Below are 27,874 nucleotides of genomic sequence, written 5' to 3' on the forward strand. Positions count from 1 at the left end.
AATAACGACTATTTCAATAGGGACAAATGCCCCCTCACCTGGAGAGGTTGTGTGATTACACAACAAAAGTTCGTAACACCCAATGCTTAGGGTCCAAGGCAGCTGCTGTAGGCGTCACTCAGATGTATAGATGCAAAGGAAAAGCGGACCAGCCCCCAAATAGGTTTCAGCCAAGAAAGAAACAGTGCATGCATGCTTTGGCCCACTGTGGATTGAAATGTATACACTTGAGAAAGGGCTGTTTAGCCGGAAACGAGTTGTGTGTCAATAAAGGAGTAACCACCATTTATACCAGGCAAGCGCTGTTTCTTTCTTGGCCGAAACCTATTTGGGGGCTGGTCCGCTTTTCCTTTGCATATCGCAAGCTGACAGGGATCCCGACGTAATACAGGGACTTGGGCATGTTAGATACCCCCAGGCATGCTTCTCCTGCTGTCCCAGTTGCATTCCAGGGTGTAACTTGGCATCATTTCCTGGGTTGTCATAGTGGACTTGGTGACCCTCCTGAGTCGAATTGGTTCCCCTGAAACAAGCATTTTTCCCCATGGGGTTCGATAGTCATTTGAATAGTCAAATATTGAGGGACTATTCGAAACGAAAATCGAATCGCAAATATTTCACTGTTCGCTCATCTCTAGTAATAACTCAATATAATACAGTATATGGGGTTCACTTTTTCAACTGAATTTATGATGATATTCTAATTTATTGAGATGCACTTGTAAGTAACATGGTAAATGGTGCTCAAAATTGAGAAAAAAAAAAAATTATTTTCTAATTATTAAAGAATGAAACTGAAATGATGAATAATTAAAAACATGTTAGAGGGGAAATAGCAATAAAAATAAACTAAATAAGGCACACGGAACAAAGACAATGTAAGGGACTGAGGGGGAAAACAACATTAAATTAACATAAACAATTTAACCTAAGAAAACAGTGAATGTAAGTTCCTTGTTAATACCTAGATGGGTCAATGACATCAGGTTGAAAATCCACTTACAATCCGCTTCTTCCCTGTGTGAGTTCTTTGATGTTTAACAAGATCTGATTTCTGAGCAAAACATTTCCCACATTCTGGGCATGAATGTGGCTTCTGCCCTGTGTGAATTCTTTGATGTTCAATAAGATTTGATTTCTGAGCAAAACATTTCCCACATTCTGGACATGAATATGGCTTCTCTCCTGTGTGGATTCTCAGATGTTTAACAAGATGTGATTTACCCATAAAACATTTCCCACATTCTGGGCATAAATATGGCTTCTCCCCTGTGTGAGTTCTTTTATGTTCAACAAGACTTGATTTAGCCAAAAAACATTTCCCACATTCTGGGCATGAATATGGCTTCTCTCCTGTGTGAATTTTCTGATGTTCAACAAGATTTGATTTTTGAGCAAAACATTTCCCACATTCTGGACATGAATATGGCTTCTCCCCTGTATGAATCTTTTGATGTTTAATAAGATTTGATTTCTGAGTAAAACTTGTCCCACATTCTGGGCATAAAAATGGCTTCTCCCCTGTGTGAATCTTTTGATGTTTAACAAGATTTGATTTAGAGGAAAAACATTTCTCACATTCTGGGCATGAATATGGCTTCTCTCCTGTGTGAATCTTTTGATGTTTAACAAGATTTGATTTAGTTGTAAAACAATTCTCACATTCTGGGCATGAATAACACTTCTCCCCTGTGTGTGTCTTTTGATGTTTAATAAGATTTGTTTTCTGAGTAAAACATGTCCCACATTCTGGGCATGAATGTGGCTTCTCCCCAGTGTGAATCTTTTTATGTTTAACAAGATTTGATTTAGAGGAAAAACATTTCCCACATTCTGGACATGAATATGGCTTCTCCCCTGTGTGAATCTTTTTATGTTTAACAAGATTTGATTTAAAGGAAAAACATTTCCCACATTCTGGGCATGAATATGGCTTCTTTGCTGTGTGAGTTCTCTGATGTATAACACCCCTTCTACATCTTTTATTTTGCTTAACAGACTGTGATGGATTAAGAGAAAGATCTTTCTTCTGAAGGGCTGAGGGTATATCTGGGGTAATGGCATGTTCTTTATATAGATCTTGTGTGATACCATGATCCTCTGCTTTATAATCTGTAGATATCAGATGTCCCTCTGAGCTCCTGGTACAGTCATCTGACAAGAAGAAAACTGATGTTACTATTTTTGAATAACATAACCTTATAAGTATATTCCCCACTGAGCTGCCGATGCCTGAGACACTTCAGACCAAGTGAAGAAGTGAATTCAGTGGCACAGGCAGCAAATTACGGCAGCGCGGCCTACTTCATTAGTATTCACTGTGCTGAGGCTCAGGTCAGTGATAGTGAATAGTAATGAAGCGGGGCAGGAGACGCCATCCGTCACTGTAGAGATGAACACAATATATGTCTCCTTAAATATGGAAGTCACTAATCCGGCCCTAACCCATCTCTTCCACCTATCCCTAACCAATGTATCCTTCCATTCCGCCTTCAAACATGCCACCATCACACCTATACTGTCCTTCGACCCATCATCTCCACCCAACTACTGCCTCATCTCACTGCTCTCGTACACCTCAAAACTGCTTGAAAAACTGTGACCTATCTTCCTATATCTCATCCAAAAAATTCTTTGACAGATTTTGGTCAGGCTTCAAACTCCATCACTCTACAGAAACCGCCCTAACCATGGGGCAACACGGTGGCCCAGTGGTTAGCACTGCAGCGTTGCAGTGCTGGAGTCCTGGGATCGAATCCGCCAGCAACAATATCTGCAAGGAGTTTGTATGTTCTCCCCGTGTTTGCGTGGATTTCCTCCCATTCTACAAAGACATACAGATAGGAAGAAAAAAAAATGTACATTGTGATCCCTATATGGCTCACAATCTACATTAAGAAAAAAAAAGAAACCGCCCTAACCAAAGCCACTAATGACCTTCTAACTGCCAAAGTCAAGCGTCACTACTCTGTGCTCCTTCTCCTTGACCTGTCCTCTGTGTTTGATGTAGTCGACCACTCCCTCTTGTTAGAAATGCTCTCATCCGAAGGCATCTCAGAGCTGGCCCTATCCTGCATCTCCTTATACCTCACCAAACCGCACATTCAGTGTCTTCAATCAATTTGCACACCACCTCCTCGCCACGACCTCTTTCTGTAGGTGTCCCTCAAAGCTCCGTCCTTGGACCCCTCCTGTTCTCCATAAACACCCCCGGCCTTGGCCAACTCATAGAATCTCATGGTTTTCAATACCACTGCAATGCTTATGTCACTCAAATATATCTCTCTGGACCAGACATTATCTCTCTGTTGTCCAGAGTTCCAAAGTGTCTATCGTCTGTAGCCTCCTTTCTCTCCTCCCGCTTTCTCAAACTCGACATGGAGAAGACGGAGTTCATCATCTTCGCCCCACCTCGTACGGCCCCTCTACCTAACCCATACATTAAAGTCAATGGAACCACGATTACCCCTGTCCCACAAGTCTGTTGCCTTGGGATAATCTTGGACTCTAACTTATCCTTCAAGTCCCCTATTCAAACCCTCAACACCTCCTGCCGCCTGAACATCCATAGAATCCGAGTCCATCCCCTCATAATCTCCTGCTTAGATTACTGTAACTCTCTTCTCCATGGCCTCCCAGCGAATACTCTCACCCCCGTCAGTCCACCTTAAACAATGCTGCTCGCTTAAAACACCTCTCTCCCCGTTTTTCATAGGCCACTCCCCTCTGCAAATCCTTTCACTGGCAACCTGATGCCCAGCAAATAGAATTCAAGTTACTAACACTGACATACAAAGCCATCCACAACCTGTGCCCTCCATACATCTCTGACCTAATCTCCCACTACCTGCCCACACGTAACCTCAGATCCTCCAAAGACCTCCTACTCTGCTCTTCAAACAACTGTCTCCAAGACTTCTCCTGTGTATCCCCAATACTCTGAAACTCCTTACCAAGACACATAAGACTGACCCCCACAATCACAGGCTTCAAGGTGGCCCTGAAGACTCCCCTATTCAGGAAGGCCTACAACCTCCAATAACGCTATCACCACACCGCCATCTGTACAGTCTCCCCCTCTCCTTCTGTCTCTATCCCTCTTCCTGTGCCAGTTGGTCATTGTTCATATTATATTTGCTTAATATATTTTCTGTATTATATGTAAACCCTCAAATGCAAAGCACCATGGAATTAATATAATAATTTACAGCACCATGGAATTAACGGTGCTATATAAATGATAATAAATATGGCCACTTATGTGGAATAATACTGTAGGATGCCATAAATCTTACTGTATTACACCCCATACACACAATACAATCCAAACCACATCTGCTGGATTTCCCAGCCTGAACTCACCGCGGATCTGCTGTCCCATACAGTATGTAGTAGGGTCTGTGGAGTCACAAGGAAGCAGGGACTCCTAGCATCATAGATCACTAAGATACGGGGAGTCCTGGTGTGTGGACAGAGTTCAGGCCAGGAAATGTGACTGATGTACAGACCAGATTTTCTAGTCCGGATTCCATAGTGTGATTGGGGTCTAAGGTGAGGTTTACACAGTGACATTTGTAGAAGCTGCTTCAGGAATTCAGAAGAAGAGTTTTTCCGCTTTACCAAATCAGCCCCCGAATCTCTATCAGATTGTCAGGTTGTGAGCACAGGATTCGGCACAGACAAATACAGATAGACATTTGTGACAGACAGGGACTGAATTCATTCTGTACATACAAATAATGGAAGTCCATGTGTATATAGTCCTGTCTATTACCTGCTGATGTGAGGGGCTGCTGGTCCTCCATCATCACCTCCTTGTACAGATCCTTGTGTCCTTCTAAATACTTCCACTCCTCCATGGAGAAATAGACAGCGACTTCCTGACACCTTATAGGAACCTGACAACACAATGATACAGTCATCACCCCGACCCCTCCAGTTACTGTATAATGTCCCAGCATTCCCAGCAGTGTCACCTCTCCAGTCAGCAGCTCCAGCATCTTGTTGGTGAGTTCTAGGAGCTTCTGTTCATTGATCTCCTCCTGTATCAGGGGGTGAGGTGGAGGCTCTGGGATTTGGCTCAGGGTTCCTCTCCATCCATCATACACAGTAGCCTGACAGCGCCCACTAGAGGTCTTCTTCAGTACTGTGTAATCCTGGTTATGGGGAGACACATTAATAAATCTCACTACCAGTGGCGGATCCAGGGTTTGCGGGGCCCTGGGCAATTGACTTTGGCGCGCCGCAGCAAATTAGGCCCCGCCCACTTTTATGTTGACTCCGCCCATTCTCATTCATTTTTCATGTGATTCCACACAGTATAATCCTCCTACAGTCACCCGTAAATTATATGTCCCCCTTCCATCTCTCCCCATTTTCATATACACCCTTCATCTACCCCTAGTTTCATGTCCCCCCCCTCTATCTCTGTCCCCAGTTTCATGCCATTCTCCCCCTTTATCTGCCCACAGTTTCATGTCCCCCCCCCCGTCTCTGTCCCCAGTGTCATGCCGTTCTCCCCCTTCATCTGCCCCAATGTCATGCCATTCTCCCCCCCTTCATCTGCCCCGGTATCATGCCATTCTCCCCCCCTTCATCTGCCCCAGTGTCATGCCGTTCTCCCCCCTTCATCTGCCCCAATGTCATGCCATTCTCCCCCCCTTCATCTGCCCCAGTGTCATGCCATTTTCCCCCCTTCATCTGCCTCAGTGTCATGCCGTTCTCCCCCCCCCTTCAATTGCCCCAGTGTCATGCCGTTCTCTCCCCCTTCATTTGCCCCAGTGTCATGCCGTTCTCTCCCCCTTCATTTGCCCCAGTGTCATGCTATTCTCCCCCCTTCATCTGCCTCAGTGTCATGCCGTTCTCCCCCCCTTCATTTGCCACAGTGTCATGCTGTCCCCCCCTCCATCTGCCCCAGTGTCATGCCGTTCTCCCCCCCCCTCCATCTGCCCCAGTGTCATGCCGTTCTCCCCCCTTCATCTGCCCCAGTGTCATGCTGTTCTCCCCCCTTCATCTGCCCCAGTGTCATGCTGTTCTCCCCCCTTCATCTGCCCCAGTGTCATGCTGTTCTCCCCCCCCTCCATCTGCACCAGTGTCATGCTGTTCTCCCCCCCTCCATCTGCCCCAGTGTCATGCTGTTCTCCCCCCCTCCATCTGCCCCAGTGTCATGCTGTTCTCCTCCCTCCATCTGCCCCAGTGTCATGCCGTTCTCCCCCCCCTCATCTGCCCCAGTGTCATGCTGTTCTCCCCCCCCTCATCTGCCCCAGTGTCATGCTGTTCTCCCCCCCTCCATCTGCCCCAGTGTCATGCAGTTCTCCCCCCCTCCATCTGCCCCAGTGTCATGCCGTTCTCCCCCCCTCCATCTGCCCCAGTGTCATGCCGTTCTCCCCCCCTCCATCCACCCCAGTGTCATGCTGTTTTCTCCCCCTCCATCTGCCCCAGTGTCATGCCGTTCTCCCCCCTCCATCTGCCCCAGTGTCATGCTGTTTTCTCCCCCTCCATCTGCCCCAGTGTCATGCCGTTCTCCCCCCTCCATCTGCCCCAGTGTCATGCTGTTCTCCCCCCCCTCCATCTGCCCCAGTGTCATGCTGTTCTCCCCCCCTCCATCTGCCCCAGTGTCATGCTGTTCCCCCCTCCCCTTCATTTGCCCCAGTGTCATGCCGTTCTCCCCCCCTCCATCTGCCCCAGTGTCATGCCGTTCTACCCCCTCCATCTGCCCCAGTGTCATGCTGTTCTCCCCCCCTCCATCTGCCCCAGTGTCATGCCGTTCTCCCCCCTCCATCTGCCCCAGTGTCATGCCGTTCTCCCCCCCTTCATCTGCCCCAGTGTCATGCTGTTCTCTCCCCCTCCATCTGCCCCAGTGTCATGCCGTTCTCCCCCCTCCATCTGCCCCAGTGTCATGCTGTTCTCCCCCCCTCCATCTGCCCCAGTGTCATGCTGTTCCCCCCTCCCCTTCATTTGCCCCAGTGTCATGCTGTTCTCCCCCCCTCCATCTTCCCCAGTGTCATGCCGTTCCCCCCCCTCCCCTTCATTTACCCCCCAGTTTCATGGGCCCCCTTCATTATGTTCCACCTTAATATTTAATACAAAACAAACACTTACACTCACCTTCCATCGTTCCCCCGACGCTCCTCTCTCTCACTCCAGTCACATACGCGATGCAGGAGCTGTGACCTTAGCTCCTGCTTAGCTGCGGCCCGGCTTGCGTGTGTAAGCGTGATGTGATGACGTCATCGCGCCTACACACGCAAGCCGGGCCGGAGCTTTAAAGCAGGAGCTGATCTCACAGCTCCTGCATTGCGTATGTATTCAGCTCATTGGCGGACGGACGCCGATGAGCTGAAATCGTGACAGGCAAGTGCCGGGGGGCCCCCAGAGGCTCTGTGGGCCCCGGCACTTGCCCGACTATGCCGAGGCTGACCGGGACCATTTTGTTAGGGCGGGGCCCCGGGCGGTTGCCCGGCTCGCCCGGCCCTGGATCCGCCCCTGCTCACTACATACATGTCCAGAGTCCATCACCTCTCCAGTCATATCATCTGTTATTACTAGAGATAAGAATGATGTAATGATGACATCATCAGAATCTCTCACCTCTCCAGTAAGCTGGTAGATGATCTCTAGGGTGAGATTTAATAGACTTTCCACCATCTTGTTCCTGTCTCTTTTCATCCTTGATGGATCAATCAGGAATATTCTCTTCTATAGAAGATACTGAGAGGATTCTGTATTGTAGGAACCTGAATGGAGAGAAGATGAGACAATGTAATCACTACACGGAATCCCATGGAATAAATAGAAGAGTTGAGTCCCATTATTATCACCACCTCCTACTTCTGAGGTCGGCAGCGTGTAGCTCAGGAAGGAAGTGACTTGTTGTGGGCCGGCTTGGTGGGTATATAAGGTGTGTGATAGGCTGAACAGAATCTCATTGTTGTCTCGGGTAAAGGGGACGATTTATCAGAGTTGCACAAGGGATGATTATTGGCTGTCGGGCCAAGGGTGACAGTATTTCTCCAATAGCGCAGGTTGTTAACTGTTCACGCGCTGCTTTGTAGAAAGTGTATTGTGAGTGGAGAAATGGCGCCATTGGGAATAACCAACATGGAAACTGGAGAATCACGTGCCACTGAGGCTAAAAAAGAATCAAAGTAGAGATGAGCAAACTGATTTGTTACCAGCTGAAGTCCACCCGAATATTCCAAATAGTTAATTTTTTAACAAAACAGATACCAAATACTGAACTACTAAAATGTCCTTTGTACCGTGCACTGCGGAGAGAAAATACTGAGGAGACACGTGTCTGAGACGTGGGCTGGGGTTCTCGTATCACCTGACAGCCTCGCAGCCAATGACATGAGATAAGGTTTTAGCTGAGGAGGACAGGGCCATTTTGGGATGTGTTCATACTGAGAGACACTCCGCCTCCTCTGCCAGTGCCACAGCGACAAGTAGCCGGAGGACGAGCAGCAGCATCAGCAGCCAGTACAGTATCTGGAACATGAGGAACCAGAAATGTTTCACCTCCCAACACCAACCAGACCCACAACAGGAAACCGACACTCACCGGCTGCACCAGCAGGAACAGACATAACTAGATGGTTCCTGTGACTTACTGAAATGAGCAGAATCTTACATGATGGTATAGAGGACGTAGAGAATGGGCCCCGCTGTAGGGACATGAGAGGAATGAGTGTCCCGGAGAATGTTCCATCCAGAGATGGATGTCTTACACAGCCATAATGTAAGTCCGCAATTGAGAGTTTTCAATTGCGGACCATTTGCAGACACATTATATTCAATGCAGCCTCTTACACCACTGGATATTTTATCTGTGGTGTGGCAGGGCCGCAACCGTGGTCCAGAATTTATAGAGCATGTCCATAATAGCCGTGAATTGTGCCACTGCATGGACTCGCCCATAGAACTCTATGGGCAATTGCGGCAGGACACGGACGTCTACGGAGTCTATGTTGCTGATCAGCAACTTGCAGACCGTACATTCAATACAGTCGTGTAAGACCAGCCTAACACCGATACAGGGGCTTGTAAAAGTCTTCAGCCCCCTATAGCAATACTTTGTAGAGCCGCCTTTGGCTCCAATTCCGGCTACAAGTCTTTTGGGCTCGCTCTCTACCAGCTTTGCACATCTAGAGATGAGATTTCTGCCCCTTCTTCTTCTTTGCAGCCAGATTGGATGGAGCGTCTGTGAGCAGCAATTTTCATGTCTTGCCACAGATGCTCAATGGGATTTAGGTCTGGACTGTGACTGGGCCGTTCTAAGAGCGGAATATTCTGTGATCGAAACCATTCACTGGAGCTCGGGCTGGAGGTTTAGCGTCATTGCTGGGAGGGGAATCTCCTGCCGAGTCTCAGGTCTATTGTAGGATCCAACAGGGCCACAAGGAGGACATTATAGTGTGTGGGGGCCACGAGGAGGACATTATAGTGTGCGGGGGCCACAAGGAGGACATTATAGCGTGTGGGGGCCACAAGGAGGACATTATAGTGTGTGGGGGCCACAGGGAGGACATTATAGTGTGTGGGGGCCACAGGGAGGACATTATAGTGTGTGGGGGCCACGAGGAGGACATTATAGTGTGTGGGGGCCACGAGGAGGACATTATAGTGTGTGGGGGCCACAGGGAGGACATTATAGTGTGTGGGGGCCACAGGGAGGGAGACTGAATGTATGAGAAGGGCTGAGAGCGAGCACTTACCTCCTTGGGTAGAGCAGCCGTGTGCTCACAGGACCTGTGATGATGTCATAAGTGTGGGAGGAGTCATAGAATCACATGATCAGGTCCTGCTGTTATTGCTTCATCCGTGCAGAAGATACGAACTACTAAGGGCTAAATACTAGACACGGTAAGGACTTTCTAACTTCATAAGATCACATGACAGGGTAGGCGTGTCTTTACTTGTAAGAAGGTTCTTCCACTGTATCCTGTGTGGAGTAATATGGAAAGATACGGGGTGTATAGAGGACTGTGGGGGGAGATGTGGGGTGCATGGTGAGTTGGGGGGTATTTAGAGCTGTGTTACTTTAGGGGATGACAAGCTACGGTTGATTCTTGGTGGATTTAGTAAACTGTGGCCCTGTGGGGCTGAGCTGTAGGGATAGCTTGATACCTTTGTGATATGGTGCTGTGTGCCTGTGTGTGCTCCATGTACTGAAGGTAGTGGGGGTGCATGGGGGTCTCATGAAGAATGGAGGAATCCCCTAAAGCGCACAAGAGACTATGTGCTAAGCCAAAACAGTGAACCCTTATTTGTCACAAATGTTCCTGTCAAGAATGACATCTCCACAGAGCAACAGGGCACAGTATCTTCTGTAGCACACCGCATTCAAGGTCAACACGACGTCTTGGCAATCCAGCATCCAGTTTCTTCCTCTTTCATGGATCCCCAAAGCTCCAACGCCTCCACAACACAGGACACACAGAAAGCTCCACTACATACACGTCACACACAGACGGCTCCGCTACACACGTGTCACACACAGACGGCTCCGCTACATACATGTCACACACAGACGGCTTCGCTACACACGCATCACACACAGACGGCTCCCCTACACATGCATCACACACAGATGGCTCTGCTAATTACACGTCACACACAGACAGCACCACTACACACACGTCACACACAGACGCCTCCGCTACACTCGCGTCACACACAGACAGCTCAGCTACACACACGTATCACACAGACAGTTCTGCTACATACACGGCACACACAGACAGCTCCGCTACAAACACGTCACACACAGACTGCTCCGCTACACACACGTCACACACAAACGCCCCCTCTACACACACGTCACACACAGACGGCTCCACTACACATGCATCACACACAGACGACTCCGCTACACACGCGCCACACACAGAGGACTCCGCTACACACACGTCACACACAGACGGCTGCGCTACACACGCGTCACACACAGTCGGCTCCGCTACACACGCGTCACACACAGATGGCTCCGCTACAGAAGCATTACACAGAAAGCTCCGCTACATACACTTCACACACAGACGGTTCCGCTACTTACAGGTCACACACAGACGACCCCGCTACACACAAGTCACACACAGGCGGCTCCGCTACACACACGTCAGACAGAGACGGCATCGCTACACACTCATCACACACAGATGGCTCCACTACATATACGTCACACATGTTGCACACAGACAGTTTTGCTACATACACGTCACACAGAGACTGCTCTCCTACATACTCATCACACACACAGCTCTGCTACATGTATGTCACTTACAGACAGCTCTGCTACATACACATCACACACAGACAGCTCCGCTACAAACATCACACACAGACAGCTCCGCTACACACACATTACACACAGACAGCTCTGCTACACACACGTCACACACAGACGGCTCCGATACATACACGTCACACACAGATGGCTCCGCTACATACACGTCACACACAGACGGCTCCGCTACAAACGTCACACACAGACAGCTCCGCTACACAGGGGCGGATCCAGGGGCCCCGCGGCCCGGCCCTAACAAAATGGTCCCGGTCAGCTCGGCATAGTCGGGCAAGTGCCGGGGCCCACAGAGCCTCTGGGGGCCCCCCGGCACTTGCCTGTCACGATTTCAGCTCATCGGCGTCCATCCGCCGATGAGCTGAATACATACGCGATTAAAGCAGGAGCTGTGAGATCAGCTCCAGCTTTAAAGCTCCGGCCCGGCTTGCGTGTGTAGGCGCGATGACGTCATCACATCGCGCCTACACACGCAAGCCGGGCCGGAGCTAAACAGGAGCTGAGGTCACAGCTCCTGCTTTAATCGCGTATGTGACTGGAGTGAGAGCGGAGAGAGGAGCGTCGGGGGAACGATGGAAGGTGAGTGATAGAAGGTGAGTGTAAGTGTTTGTTTTGTATTAAATATTAAGGTGGAACATAATGAAGGGGGCCCATGAAACTGGGGGGCAAATGAAGGGGAGGGGGGGAACGGCATAACACTGGGGCAGATGAAGGGGGTGGGGAGAGAACGGCATGAAACTGGGGACAGAGGTGGAGGGGGCCCAATGAAACTGGGGGGCAAATGAAGGGGAGGGGGGGAACGGCATAACACTGGGGCAGATGAAGGGGGTGGGGGGAGAACGTGATGAAACTGGGGACAGAGATGCAGGGGGGGATATGAAACTGGGGGCAGAGGAAGGGTGTATATGAAACTGGGGGAGAGATGGAGGGGGGGGCATATAATTTACGGGTGACTGTAGGAGGATTATACTGTGTGGGAGCACATGATAAATGAATGGGTGGAAGCAACATAAAAGTGGGTGGAGCCAAATTTGCCGCGGCGCGCAGAGCCCCTCTTTCTACTCTTTAAAAATTGGGAGGTATGGCGTTGGTGACGCCACACTCCTGCATGACATCACTCGCTTCATCTGCGACGCACAGTGTCTCGACTCCCCCGCCTCCTTTACAAGGGGGCCTACTGAGGCTCTGTCGCCCAAGGGCCCATAAAAACCTGGAGCCGGCCCTGGGTCAGCATGTCCTACGGACGCCGATGAGCTGAATACATAGGCGTTTAAAGCAGGAGCTGTCACAGCTCAGCTCCTGTTTTAACGCTGAGCTCCGGCATTTGTAGTCGTGATGTGATGACGTCACATCGCGCCTACAATATGTGTATGAGGGAGAGAGCTGCGGGGGAACAAGGAAAGGTGAGCGCGTGTGTGTGTGAGAACAGCATGACACTGGGGCAGATGGAGTGGGAGAGAACAGCATGACACTGGGGCAGATGAAGGGGGGAGAACGGCATGACACTGGGGCAGATGAAGGGGGAGAAAACAGCATGACACGGGCAAATGAAGGGGGGGGGGAGAACGGCATGACCCTGGGGCAGATGAAGGGGGGAGAACGGCATGACACTGGGGCAAATGAAGGGGAAGAGAACAGCATGACACTGGGTCAGATGAAGGGAGGAGAACGGCATGACACTGGGGTGGATGGAGGGGGAGAACAGCATGACACTGGGGCAGATGAAGGGGGGAGAACGGCATGACACTGGGGCAAATGAAGGGGAAGAGAACAGCATGACACTGGGGCAGATGAAGGGAGGAGAACGGCATGACACTGGGGTGGATGGAGGGGGAGAACAGCATGACACTGGGGTGGATGGAGGGGGGAGAACAGCATGACACTGGGGCAGATGAAGGGGCGAGAACGGCATGACACTGGGGCAAATGAAGGGGGGGAGAATGGCATGATACTGGGGCAGATGAAGGGGGGGAGAATGGCATGACATTGGGGCAGATGAAAGGGGGGGAGAATGGCATGACATTGGGACAGATGAAGGGGGGGGAGAATGGCATGACATTGGGACAGATGAAGGGGGGAGAACGGCATGACACTGGGGCAGAGACGGGGGGGGACATGAAACTGTGGGCAGTTAAAGGGGTAGAATGGCATTAAACTGGGGACATAGATAGAGGGGGGGGGCATGAAACTAGGGGTAGATGAAGGGTGTATATGAAAATGGGGGAGAGATGGAGGGGGGGACATATAATTTATGTGTGACTGTAGGAGGATTATACTGTGTGGAATCACATGAAAAATGAATGAGAATGGGCGGAGTCAACATAAAAGTGGGCTGGGCCTAATTTGCTGCGGCGCGCTGCGCGTAGGGCCCCGCCAAAGTCAATTGCCCAGGTCCCCGCAAACCCTGGATCCGCCACTGCCGCTACACACACGTCACACACAGACAGCTCCGATACATACATGTCACACACAGACGGCTCAGCTACATACACTGCAGAATAAAAGAGCTCGATATAATCCCAATCTTTTCGGAATTTATCAACATGTGGCTCATGTATCTCAGGATGGGAATTTTTGTATCCAGTCAAACTTGTTTTGTGGACACAGCAGGAGGGAGCGAAAAGAAGAGACCGAGACAGAAAGAGCACTGCTACATACACATCTCACACACAGCTGTTCTACATACACATCACAGACAAACAGTTCTGCTACAAACACATCACACAGACAGCTCTACTGCATAGACGTCTCACAGAAATGGCTCTGCTACATACACGTCACACGCAGACAGCTCTACTACATTCATGTCACATACATACAGACAGTTCTGCTACACACACATCACACACAGATGGCTCCACTACATATACGTCACACACGTTACACACAGACAGTTTTGCTACATACACGTCACACAGAGACTGCTCTCCTACATACACGTCACACATACAGCTGTGCTACATACACGTCATACACAAACAGTTCTGCTTCATACACATCACACACACAGCTCTGCTACATGTATGTCACTTACAGACAGCTCCGCTACTTACACGTCACACACAGACAGCTCTACTACATTCATGTCACATACAGACAGTTCTGCTACACACGCGTCACACACAGATGGCTCCTTTACATACACGTCACACACAGATGGCTCTTCTACACACACGTCACACACAGACGGCTCTGCTACACACACGTCACACACAGACGGCTCCGCTACACACGTCACACAGAGACAGCTCCTCAAACATGTCACATGCAGACAGCTCCGCTACATACACATCACACACAGGCAGCTCTGCAGAGATCTCTAATATCTGGTCATGTGACTCCTCCCACACATGAGAAATCATCACAAGTGCTTTAGCTCACTAGGATTTAGTATCTTCTGCATAGATGAAGTGATAACAGCAGGACCTGATCATGTGACTCCTTGACTCCTCCCACACCTATGACATCATCACAGGTCCTGTGAGCAGATGGCTGCTGTATCCGAGGCGGTAAATGCTCGCTCTCAGCCCTTTTTCATACATTCACATGCATCCCAACCATCCCAGATTTTACAGGGTCATGTCCCGCAGTCCCGGTCAGTGGGATGTATGTCCCGGTTTCAACTCACCTGCGTCCGGAGCCAGAGCTCAGCGCTTAAACTGAGACTGCAGACAGAATTGTAGGGGATCAAGGAAAGGTGAGTATTGGTATTTTTATGTTAAAAACTTTGACAACAAATTGAGGAGGAACATTAAAGAGGACCTTTCACCACTTTTGGGCACATGCAGTGTTATATACTGCTGGAAAGCTGACAGTGCGCTGAATTCAGCGCACTGTCGGCTTTCCCGATCCGTGCCCGGTGTAAAGAGCTTACGGTGCCGGTACCGTAGTGCTCTATGGTCAGAAGGGCGTTTCTGACCATTAGCCAGGAACGTCCTTCTGCCTCGCGGCGCCTATCGCGCTGTGCTGTGGAGCCGGGAGGAACACCCCCCTCCCGCTCCTGATAATACTCATCTACTCGTCGAGCTGTGTGAGCAGAGGGAGGGGGGCGTTCCTCCCCGCTCCACAGCACAGCGCGATTGGCGCCGCGAGGCAGAAGGACGTTCCTGGCTAATGGTCAGAAACGCCCTTCTGACCATAGAGCACTACGGTACCGGCACCGTAAGCTCTTTACACCGGGCACGGATCGGGAAAGCCGACAGTGCGCTGAATTCAGTGCACTGTCAGCTTTCCAGCAGTATATAACACTGCATGTGCCCAAAAGTGGTGAAAGGTCCTCTTTAACCTAGGGGCAGAGATGGAGGGGGGACATTATACTGGGGGCAGAGATGGAGGGGGAACATTATACTGGGGGCAGAGGTGGAGAGGGGACATTATACTGGGGGCAAAGATGGAGGGGGAACATTATACTGGGGGCAGAGATAAGATAAGATAAACCTTTAATAGTCCCACAGTGGGGAAATTTCAGCATGTTACTGCAGCATAGTAATACAGATACAGGATAATACACAGTAATATATTACAGAAGTAGAAACACATATGCTGAGAAGAGAAGATATACTAGGAGTCCATAGTAGCTAAGGAACAGAAGAAGAAATAAGGAAGACTTCATAGTCATAATCATTAGTTCTCTGTGTGGAGTGATCTTCGCTTGGTCTTGTAGATTATACAGCCTGGTCGCGGTTGGAAGGAAGGACTTGCGATAGCTCCTTCTCACACTTGGGGTGAAGCAGACGGTCACTTACAGTGCTGCTAAGTGCCATCAAGGTCTCATACATGGGGTGGCATTTGTTCACCCACATGGAGGTCACCACAGACAGTATCCTTCTGTCACCCATAACCTGTACTGGGTCCAGGGGTCTCCCCAGGACAGAGCTGGCACTTCTGATCAGCCTGTCAAGTCTATTTCTGTCCTTGGTTGATATACTGCTCCCCCAGCAGGCCACACTGAAAAAGATGGCAGAAGCAACCACAGAGTTGAAAAAGGCCCTAAGAAGTGTCTCCTGACCTCCGAAGGCCCTCAGCCTCCTGAGCAGGTAGAGTCTGCTGTGACCATTTCTGTGCAGCGCCTCCAGGTGATCAGCCCAGTCTAGTTTATTATTGAAGAGTACACCCAGGTACTTATAGGTCCTGATTATGTCAATGCATGCCCCTTGGATCTCCACCTGGGTCGGAGCGCTTCTCCGTTTGCTAAAGTCCACCACCATCTCCTTGGTCTTCCCAGCATTAATCCTGAGGTATTTCTGCTGGCACCACTCAACAAAGTCCCAGTTTAAGTCTCTGTATTCCCTATTGTTGCCATCAGTGATAAGGCCGACTATAACAGAGTCATCGGAGTACTTCTGTAAGAAACAGCTGGATGAGTTGTGCCTAAAGTCAGCAGTGTACAGTGTGAAGAGAAATGGGGCAAAAACTGTATCTTGTGGTGCCCCCTGTACTACAGATCACAGTGTCAGACACACAGTATTGGGCTCTCACATACTGAGGGCGGGTTGTCAGGTAGTCTAGGATCCAGTTGGACAGGTGATGGTCCACTCCACCAAGGTTCAGCTTCCCCCTCAGTAGCCCTGGCTGAATGGTGTTGAACGCACTGGAGAAATCAAAGAACATTATTCTCACAGTGTTCCCAGGTTTCTCCAGGTGAGAGAGAGCTCTGTGAAGAAGGTGGAAGATGGCGTCATCTACTCCAATGCCCGGAAAACTGGAGGGGGTCCAGAGTGGAGCTCACTGGGGGGCGTATGTGTGTCAGGACCAGTCTCTCTAGGACCTTCATTAGGTAGGATGTCAGTGCTACAGGTTGGTAGTCATTGTAGCCCATCGGGTTGGGTTTCTTTGGGACTAGTACCACACAAAATGTTTTCCACAGTTGAGGTACCACTCCCAGCTTTAGACTCAAATTGTACATGTGCGTTATGATGCCACACAGCTGGTCTCCGCACACTTTAAGAACTCTTGCACTTAAACCATCGGGTCCACCAGCTTTGTCTGCTTTAATCCTCTTAATTTCCCTACACACTTGAGATTCCTTGAGGATCAGATATCCAGATTGCAATTTACTGCCAGTCGGTGGGGGTTGGGTCTTGGTGTGTGAGGGGAGGGGGGTTGACTGGCATGCTGGTGAAGGGACAATTGGTTTGGAGTCAAATCTATTGAAGAATAGATTTAGCTCATTAAGCCACTTCCTGTCACCTTCTATCTGGTGCGCTGCCTTTTGTTTGTGTCCAGATATAGTCTTAAGGCCATCCCATACCTTTGAGATACTACCTTCCCCCATCTGTAGTTCCATCTTCCGCCTGTAGTTGGCTTTCCCTTCTCTAATTAGTTGTCTCAGCTGTTTTTGCACCTCCCCCAGGCTATTTTTGTCACCAGATCTAAAGACACTTTTTTTCTCCTTGAGAAGAGCTTTAATCTCAGAGTTGATCCATGGTGGGGGAACATTATACTGGGGGGGGGGGACATTATACTGGGGGCAGAGATGGAGGGGGAGCATTATACTGGGGGCAGAGATGGAGGGGGAACATTATACTGGGGGCAGAGATGGAGGGGGAATATTATATGGGGGCAGAGATGGAGGGGGAACATTATATGGGGGCAGAGATAAAGGGGGGAACATTATATGGGGCAGAGATGGAGGGGGAACATTATATGGGGGCAGAGATGGAGGGGGGAACATTATACGGGGGGCAGAGATGGAGGTGGAAATTATAATGTGGCAGAGATGGAGGGGTAGGAAAATTTTACTGGGGGCAGAGATGGAAGGGGAACAATATACTGGGGGCAGAGATAGAGGGGGAGACATGAAATTGTGGGCAGAGGAAGTGGAGACATGAAACTGGGCAGAGGAAGGGGAGACATTAACCCTTTCACTGCCAGGCACGTAGCTATACATGCTCCCAAGGTGGAATTTCAGTAGCCGAGGACGTAGTTACTACGTCCTCCCTACTAATGGCGATATCTCTGGACTGCATCAACATATCTTGATGCTTTAAAATACATTTTAAAGAAGAGAATCTCTTCTTCAAAATGATACCAGGAACTTGATGATTGAACTTACAGTTTTGGAGCAATTCACTGTTGAAAACGCTATTTGGCATTGAGATCCAACTGCAGATCTCAATTCCGACAGCAATTCATCAGTGAATCGCTCCAAAACTGTAAGTTAAATCATCAAGTTCTTGGTATCTTTTTAAAGACGAGATTCTCCTCTTTAAAATGCAATTGAAAGCATCAAGATATGTTGATGCAGTCCAAAGATATAGAGCTCTAAATTGTCCCCCCCTCCTGTCTAAGCAAGCAATTTGCGAACAAAATCAAAAAAAAAAAAATCAAACTGTATCGAACTGTAACTGCAATCGAACTGTAACAGGAAAGGGAGAGGGGCAGGAGCAGCCCAGCAGACAGAGAGAAACAGAGAAACAATCTGACTTTGTACATACCCTGTATGTGACAACAGGAGGGGGGGTGGGGTGGCAGTGAGTCTTCTGTCCCTATTAACCCTTCTCCTGCCAATCAGAGAGCATACTATACATTTGTCTCTGATTGTCACATACAGGTATTATGTAATTCCCCCCTGAGCTTTACTAGTGGGGTATTCTTATGTTATACCCCTTGAACATAACCGGGAAGTTTATTGGCGCTGTGACCCAGACGTTTACCATTGTCCAGGTCGCAGCACCAAAAAAAAAAAAAAAGTCACACCAAACACACAACATATACACAAAGTCACAAATAAAGTTTACATTTCACCCAATCCCTGTCCTGTCTACACCTGAGCTTTCTAGAGTAAAATGCTTCTCTAGTGATGTCCGTTACACGCTAAAATAATAGTAATAACAATTATCACTAGAGATGAATGTATAGATTGCTAAAATTTTTATAGGGGGGATGGAAAATAAAAAATTTTATGTAAAGTCCTATTTAATTTGCATGCACAAAATGGGATGGTGCACTTCTGCGATTTTGGCAATTCTTTAACACCCGCCCCTGTAAATATATACATGTGTGGTATGTATGAACTCCTCACATATTGCAGTTTTTTGGACAGTACATTATGTTTGCAGAAAGGGATTGCTTGAGCCGCACTTTAGTGGCAAATTTGAATTTTGGTCCAATTTTTGCTAGCAATCTCTGTTTGCCGCAAAGTTGAATGAAGGTGGTTGTATATATGAACTATTAAATTGTGTTTTTATATACGGTATGCTGTGTACTCTGAAAAAAGTTAGATTTTGGTATCACAGTCACAGTTTGGTAGGTGCAGTATAGTTTTTTAACATATTAGTGAATAACAGTAAAATCCTGCCTGTCTTCTGTATTAGTGTTTTTTGGAGTCTGAGCTCTTGATGTTGAAGTTGATGTTTGCGGTACATATAGTATATATACACATTGTATACACCTTAAGCTATTATTTTAAATGTATTTTGTATATGAATCTGAGATTGAACATGAGTTTTAGGTGCAAATATGTGTTTTAGCGTATTTAAAAAAATATATATATATATTTGTGTTGGTCGCAAAGTTGCACGAAGGTGGATGTGGCTATCGATGACCCATTAAGACATTTGTAGTCTTCAGGTTGTCTACTTTCAAAAAATATATAGGGTTTAGGGGTTCACTTACTTTTCATGGTGTGTAATCGCTACATTTTATAGGATGATACTTTTTTAACATTTCCAGCTTCAAAGCAGATTTTTGTTCCTTCCAGTTCTAGTGATTTTCTGAAGACACGTGCATGCGGGTTCAGGCCATAGTGATATGTATGAACTCTGCACATGTTGAACTGGATAGAGACAGGAACAAGATGGCGGAAAGTCTATTAAATCTCACCCTAGAGATCATCTACCAGCTTACTGGAGAGGTGAGAGATTCTGATGATGTCATCATTACATCATTCTTATCTATAGTAATAACAGATGATATGACTGGAGAGGTGATGGACTCTGGACATGTATGTAGTGAGATTTATTAATGTGTCTCCCCATAACCAGAACTACACAGTAGTGAAGAAGACCTCTAGTGGGCGCTGTCAGGCTCCTGTGTATGAAGGATGTGGAGGAACCCTGAGCCTAATCCCGGGTCCTCCACCTCATCCCCTGATACAGGAGGAGATCAATGGACAGAAGATCCTAGAACTCACCAACAAGATGCTGGAGCTGCTGACTGGAGAGGTGACACTGCTGGGAATGCTGGGACATTATACAGTAACTGGAGGGGTCGGGGTGATGACTGTATCATTGTGTTGTCAGGTTCCTATAAGGTGTCAGGATGTCGCTGTCTATTTCTCCATGGAGGAGTGGGAGTATTTAGAAGGACACAAGGATCTGTACAAGGAGGTGATGATGGAGGACCAGCAGCCGCTCACATCAGCAGGTAATAGATATGACTATATACACATGAACTTCCATTATTTGTATGTACAGAAGGAATTCAGTCCCTGTCTGTGTTTCCTACAGGTAGATCCAGTAAGAGGACAACACCGGAGAGATGTCCCAGTCCTCTTCTTCCACAGGATGATCAGGTAGATGGAGATATTCCCTATGATGTGTAGACGGGCTGTGAAGTCTTTGTGTCTTTTTCCTTTCTGCTGACATACAATATTTATTTCACAGCTTCAGGGTAAAGATCTGAACAATGTTATGGCGGTAACAATAAAGGAAGATCCCTATGTGAGTGGTGATGAGGAGTGTGAGGAGGACATTCCTATAGGGAACCGCCCAGGTGAGGAGTCACCACTATATAAAGCACAGAAGGGTCACTGATTCTATTCAGACATTGTTTAGACTATTTGTTGTTCCCCGATTCAGGTAAAATACTAATAATACATGAATATAAATGTGATACCGCTATAGGGGGTAATAAATGTAGTATAGAATTGAACGGACAGCAGGAATATGGACTTGATATTGATGTGAACGAGACAAATTTCTTCCTCACCAGCTGTCAGTCCTTGTGAAGGGAAAGAATTCAGGCAGATTCCACCTCAGAGCTCTATGGAAATAAATGGGAGGTGGAAAATCCGGCCTGGCCAGTAAGGAATCTGATGGAGATTCGGGGGCTGATTTGGTAAAGCGGAAAAATTCTTCTTCTGAATTCCTGAAGCAGCTTCTACAAATGTCACTGTGTAAACCTCACCTTAGACCCCAATCACACTATGGAATCCGGACTAGAAGATCTGGTCTGTACATCAGTCACATTTCCCAGCCTGAACTCTGTCCACACACCAGGACTCCCCGTATCTTAGTGATCTATGACGCTAGGAGTCCCTGCTTCCTTGTGACTCCACAGACCCTACTACATACTGTATGGGACAGCAGATCCGCGGTGAGTTCAGGCTGGGAAATCCAGCAGATGTGGTTTGGATTGTATTGTGTGTATGGGGTGTAATACAGTAAGATTTATGGCATCCTACAGTATTATTCTACATAAGTGGCCATATTTAAGCAGCGGTGGATTGTGTTCCTGTGGTTTGGACTATGAGACTTATTTCACTTTGGAATCTTAGAAGAGACGTCCAGATAAGACGATCTATATCAGGACAGGACAACTAGTAATGTAGTCAGAGGCCTGGACTTAGCAGTACAAAATAAGGGCCTTGATGTTCGGTCCTAAATGTGGATTCTGTTGGGATAAGAAAAACTACTCTAGGTGCAGAAATTGTAATGAGATTGTGATGAATGTCCTTTATGTAACATGAGCAAGGTGATCTGTGAATATCACCTTTTATGACTCTTTCCCTATGCTCATTTCACCACAGGAACATCAGGACTCCTCAGGGGATCTAACTAGTGTGGCCAAAAAGACTCCCAATTAAACCGGTGTCATATAAATGATTGTCTATAAGATGATGGTAGTCTCACGTTCCGAGCTGTAGTGGACGGTGAGATATGGAGGCTGAAAGTCACAAGTTCTAAACATTGTTACCCTTCTGCTCATCAGTGTAAGTGCCACCACCCCTTTTCCTTAGTGCCGTGACTGGGTGGGCCCGCTTATTTCATCCACTACCTGCACCTCTACAGTGACCTAGAGCAGTGGTGGTATCTGCCATTGAGACTGTCACTGACATCAGTCTCAGCACAGTAAATACTAATGAAATAGGCCGCGTTACCATTGTCTGATCAGTGGGGAATATACTTATAGGGTTATGTTATTCAATAATAGTAATATCAGTTTTCTTCTTGTCAGATGACTGTACCAGGAGCTCAGAGGGACATCTGACATCTACAGATTATAAAGCAAAGGATCATGGTGTCACACAAGATCCATATGAAGAACATGCCATTACCCCAGATATACCCTCAGCCCTTCAGATGAAAGATCTCTCTTCTAATTCATCACAGTCTGTTAAGCAAAATAAAAGACGCAGAAGGGGTGTTAAACATCAGAGAACTCACACAGGGGAGAAGCCATATTCATGCCCAGAATGTGAGAAGTGTTTTATCTTTAAATCAAAATTAGTTATACATCAAAGAACTCACACAGGGGAGAAACCATATTCATGCCCAGAATGTGAGAAGTGTTTTAGCTTTAAATCAAAATTAGTTACACATCAAAGAACTCACACAGGGGAGAAGCCATACTCATGTTCAGAATGTGCGAAATGTTTTGCTCAGAAATCAGATGTTGTTGTACATCAAAGAACTCACACAGGGGAGAAGCCATATTCATGTTCAGAATGTGCAAAATGTTTTTCGTCTAATTCAGATCTTGTTAAACATCATAGAACTCACACAGGGGAGAAGCCAGTTTCATGCCCAGAATGTGGGAAATGTTTTACTCAGAAATCAGAACTTGTTATACATCTAAGAGTTCACACAGGGGAGAAGCCATATTCATGTTCAGAATGTGCAAAATGTTTTTCCTTCAAATCAAGTCTTGTTACACATCAAAGAACTCACACAGGGGAGAAGCCATATTCATGTTCAGAATGTGCGAAATGTTTTTCTTCTAAATCAGATCTTGTTAAACATCATAGAACTCACACAGGGGAGAAGCCAGTTTTATGCCCAGAATGTGGGAAATGTTTTACTCAGAAATCACAACTTGTTAGACATCAAAGAACTCACACAGGGGAGAAGCCATTTTAATATACATATGAAAGGTATTACCAAAGCATTTTTCTTTCCTGATTGTTTTACCCCCAATTCATATCTTAAATCTTAGAGAGCTCACCTCGGGTTCTTTTGTCTTAAACTCATTGACAATTTGAATAAAATATATGAATTGGAATTACACCTGCATGTTTGGGACAGTCCTTTATTCCTGGCAGGCCCGGGGTTACAAGAGGTATTTTTGTGGTCTCTACTTTTATTTAATTTTTTTTAATTCAAAGTTGATTTTCAACAAAAATAAAAGAACAAGAATGAAACAGGACAAAAGTCATCCCAAGTACAGCATAGTATCTAGGTAACAACAGGATCAAGAACCTCGAGCGGCAGCTTCAGGGTAGAGGGAGAAGAAGGGAAAAGGGGGAAGAGGGACAGAGAAGAGCATAGAGGAAAGAAGGAGAAGAGAGAGAGGAAGGAAGTAGAATGAATATCTTAGTAAGACGATAACCAACTGAAGGAGGAGAGAAGGAAAAAGCAACGTATTAGGAAAAAAGGTGGGGAGGGGGCTGAAATTTAAGTCTGGGCAGAGGCGCAGAAGTTCGTATAGTCCAAGCCTTCTAACGGTAGGAGCAGGACATCTCTGTCTCACAAGGCATAGACATACAAGAGGAATACAGACAGGTAAGGGATCTATAGCTATAGGAATTAGAGATGAGCGAAGTTTTGAACATTTCAATTTGGCTGCTTTTCCAGATTGCCCAAAAAGATTTGATTCTATGCAAATTAATTTAAATTAAAACAGCTATTTCCTTGCTGCAGAGAGCCTGTATAGTGGTGTATATAGTATAGTGGTGTACATAGTGTAGTATATAAAAGTATATATAGTGATGTATACAGTATAGTGTATATATATATAGTGGTGTATATAGTATAGCGTATACATGGTGGTGTATATATAGTGGAGTATATAGTATAGTATATATAATGGTGTAGAACACTGTGCCTTGCAGTACCGCGCATGGGGAGTCTGCTGTGGTAGTGAAACAATACAGTGAGTCAGTATAACACATGACACGCTTCGCTCTTAGAACTGCTGCACACCTCACTTATTTGGCCAGTTACGGGGAAAAAACTGACTAAATAACACAAATGTGAATTCAGCCTTACACGTCAATGTTAGTGCCAGATATAAATAAGCGTGCAGAGGCTCAAGATCCTACTGTAGTGTGATAGAGCGCACTCCTTTGACACCACCATCTGCTGATTCCACACAGATGTCTACAGAACCTGTTCTAGTAAATGCTTAAAGAAGCAGAGCCCCCCCTGACAGAGTGGAGAGGGCGTCATAGTGATATGGTGATATAGTGTTGAGGTAGCGGCAGCATGAGCAGGCCACAGAATGGCAAGGTGATACAATGTGGAGGTAACAGCAGCCGTAGGAGGCCATACAGTGCCCAGTGACAGATTGGAGAGGCAGCAGCCATATGAGGCCATACAGTGACCCAGTGACAAAGTGTGGAAGTGGCGGCAGCGTGAGGAGGCCATACAGTCATCCAGTGGCAGAATGTGGAGTTTGCAACAGCTTTATGAGGCCATACAGTGACCCAATGGCAGAGTGTGTAGATTGCAGCAATGTGAGGAGGCCATACAGTGACTGTTGGAGGTAATCCTCCAATTTGGATTTGTCATCCATTTTGTATAAATAAATAAATATATATATACACTAACAATTACTCTGAGTGTTAGTATTGGAAGCAGCCATTTTCTCGTAGCCTACTGCGCATGCCCGCCAGCCACGAGAAAATGACTGCTTCCAATACTGTGGAAGCGGCCATTTTTCTTGTGGCTGTGGTCATGCATAGACGGCTTGCCCTAGGCCCGAAGCCTAGAAGTTAGAAGACACCACCGGAAAAAGACACGGTAAAGACCTCGTTGCAGAAGAAGATGGAGGCTGCGCTGGATAGCTCTCTGGCAGCATTGGGGATGGCCCCAGTGCTGTTTGAGCGCTGGGATCCGCCCCCAGTGCTGCAAAAGAGCTCATTTGCATACCGAGAAAAAACAGGATTGCAGGCTAACGGCGGCGCGGAGAAGACAAGTAAAGGTAGGAGACTAATAGCTTTTCTAGCTGTTTAAAAGATAGGATCCCTTTAATAGTTTGTTGGTTATTGCTATGTGAGTGGTGACTAGATAAAGTCTGGGAGAACCGATTGGACATCGAATGTATAAAAGATTTACTGTGCTTGTTTGTTTGTCTTCCCTGTTAGTCTTTGCCTTCTCCTCGTGTTTGTACCCCTTCTCTGTACCTCTACTCCATGGTGGATATCTCTATCTCCTCCTTTAATGTTAAGGGCCTTAATGTCCCGGAAAAGCGTTCTCAGGTTCTGTACGATGCACATAAACGGAAAGTGCAGATTCTCTGCTTACAGGAGATGCATTTTGCATCTGACCGTGTCCCTGTGATTAAGAATCGGTACTTCCCGCAATGGTTCCACTGTAGTAGTCTGTTGGGTAATGTCCGTGGAGTGGCCACATTCTTCCATAAAAACTTGCCTGTTAAGATTCTGGATACTAAGTCTGCCGGTTATTCCTGATCTGTGAGATTTATAGCTCAATTTATACTGTTGCCAACATTTATGCCCCTAATTCTGAGCAGGTTCCTTTTCTCCTATCCACCTTGACTGACCTACAGTCTTTCGCCAAGGGTCAACTAATTTTGTGGTGGTTTGTGGTGATCTTAATCTTCCCCTTAACCCCTTACTGGATACCTCAGCGTGCAGATCGCAATTATCCTACGGGGCACTGAACAAGGTGAGGAGACTTCTGAATTCCATGTTGCTGTGTGATGCTTGGCGGATTCTCCACCCACTCGACAGGGATTATTCCTTCTTTTCTCCTCCACACAACTCTTATAGTAGAATTGACTATATTCTCCTCTCGCACAACCTTCTCTCCCTTGTGACCACTGCTAAAATCGATTCTGCCTTCCTTTCTGACCATTCCCCTGTCTTTTGTGCTTTTCGTCCCCCTTCTTCCTCTGGGAGGTGTGCCAACACCTGGAGACTCAACGAATGTCTCCTCCTTGACATCCAGTGCTTAGAGGAATTGTGGCTTTCTATTTCTCACTTCCTCCAGGATCACTCGCGAGATGACACTTCTCCTCCAGTTCGTTGGGAGGCTATGAAGTGTGTACTACATGGAATTTTGATGAAACACGGTGCACGTCTGAAGAGAGAGATGGGTCTTAAATTCTGCTCCCTTCTGGCTGCCCTGGCATCTCTTGAAGCCCAACATAAACAGTCGTTACAGCAATCGACCCTGGCATCCCTGACGGCCACCCGTCAGGAGCTTAGGTCCTTGCTTGAACTTAAACAGCAACGTTTGCAACAGCTTGGTCAGCGCTCCTTTTACGAATGGGGCAATAAGGCGGGGCGTCTCTTGGCGAGGGAGCGTCAAGCGACCTCCCATGTACTGGCCGTCAAGAAGTCCTCCGGGGCCCTTACCCACCTTACTGCTGATATCGCCTCAGCCTTCCAAGAATACTATGCTTTGCTTTACCACCTGCCCCCGCCGGGATCCGTCCATCCGACCCCTCCCGCTAACCTTTCGCTATCACAATACATTGCCTCCACTGCTCTTCCCTCTTTATTACCGAGTTATGTGTCCTTGCTTGAAGCGCCTTTTTTGACTCAGGAGCTGGAGGAGGGCATCTCCTCTCTTCCAGGAGGTAAAAGCCCCGGGCCGGATGGCTATACGGCTCATTTCTTTAAAGCCTTGAAGACGGAGCTGGTCCCTCCATTGTTGGAGGCTTTTAACTCTATCTCCCCAGGCGTGGCGTTCCCCCCATCATTTCTCAGAGCCCATATCACAGTCATCCCTAAGGAAGGTAAGGACCCTACGCTCTGCTCTAGCTATAGACCTATCTCGCTCCTTAATACGGATGCCAAGTTGTATGCTAAACTGATCGCAAACCGTCTGTGCCCGCACATGGGGGACCTTGTTCATCCTGATCAGGTGGGGTTCATTCCCTGTAGGGAGGCCCGTGATAACACCCTGAAGGCTTTCTCTGCGATCCATCATGCTCAGAGGTCAAAGACTCCCATGTTGTTGCTCTCCCTGGATGCAGAGAAGGCCTTTGACAGGGTGGATTGGAATTTTCTGGAGGCCACTTTATCCCAGATTGGTCTTGGTCCTGCTATGCTTACTCGCATTCAGGCACTTTACAACTCCCCTATGGCGTAGGTCAGAGTTAACGGCACCCTCTCCTCCCCTTTCACTATTCGCAATGGTACGCGACAGGGCTGCTCCCTTTCCCCACTTTTGTATGCTTTAGTCATGGAGCATCTTCTGGTAGCCATCAGAAATGATCCTGACATCCAAGGTCTGAGAGCTCGGGACATGCTCCTTAAGGTCTTTGCGTTCGCAGACGATGTCCTCCTTTTTGTGACCCAGCCTCTTACCTCACTCCCCTCACTCCTTCAGGAAATCAGCGTTTATAGTTTTTATAGCAATTATAAGCTTAACCTGTCCAAAA

General features: G+C 47.4%; 2 protein-coding genes across 2 annotated transcripts in view; one reads left to right on the plus strand and one right to left on the minus strand.

The window, feature by feature from the left end:
- Positions 1 to 27,874, minus strand: part of LOC142195170 (uncharacterized) — a 215,400-nt gene that overhangs the window by 72,057 nt on the left and 115,469 nt on the right. Inside the window, exons 3-4 of the mRNA XM_075264778.1 lie at positions 4,775 to 4,898; positions 986 to 2,154 (exon numbers count right to left, since the gene is read on the minus strand). Of these exons, the coding sequence (XP_075120879.1) occupies positions 986 to 2,154; positions 4,775 to 4,898 (1,293 nt within the window). The remainder of the gene's footprint in view (positions 1 to 985; positions 2,155 to 4,774; positions 4,899 to 27,874) is intronic.
- LOC142217307 (uncharacterized) lies at positions 20,755 to 23,382 on the plus strand. Its single transcript, XM_075285506.1, has 3 exons — positions 20,755 to 20,816; positions 20,908 to 21,016; positions 22,481 to 23,382. Exons 2-3 carry the CDS (start codon positions 20,935 to 20,937, stop codon positions 23,380 to 23,382), a joined length of 984 nt encoding a protein of 327 aa, XP_075141607.1. The 5' UTR covers positions 20,755 to 20,816; positions 20,908 to 20,934.

Source organism: Leptodactylus fuscus, chromosome 1, assembly GCF_031893055.1.
Source record: "Leptodactylus fuscus isolate aLepFus1 chromosome 1, aLepFus1.hap2, whole genome shotgun sequence".
In the NCBI taxonomy this organism is placed as follows: domain Eukaryota; kingdom Metazoa; phylum Chordata; class Amphibia; order Anura; family Leptodactylidae; genus Leptodactylus; species Leptodactylus fuscus.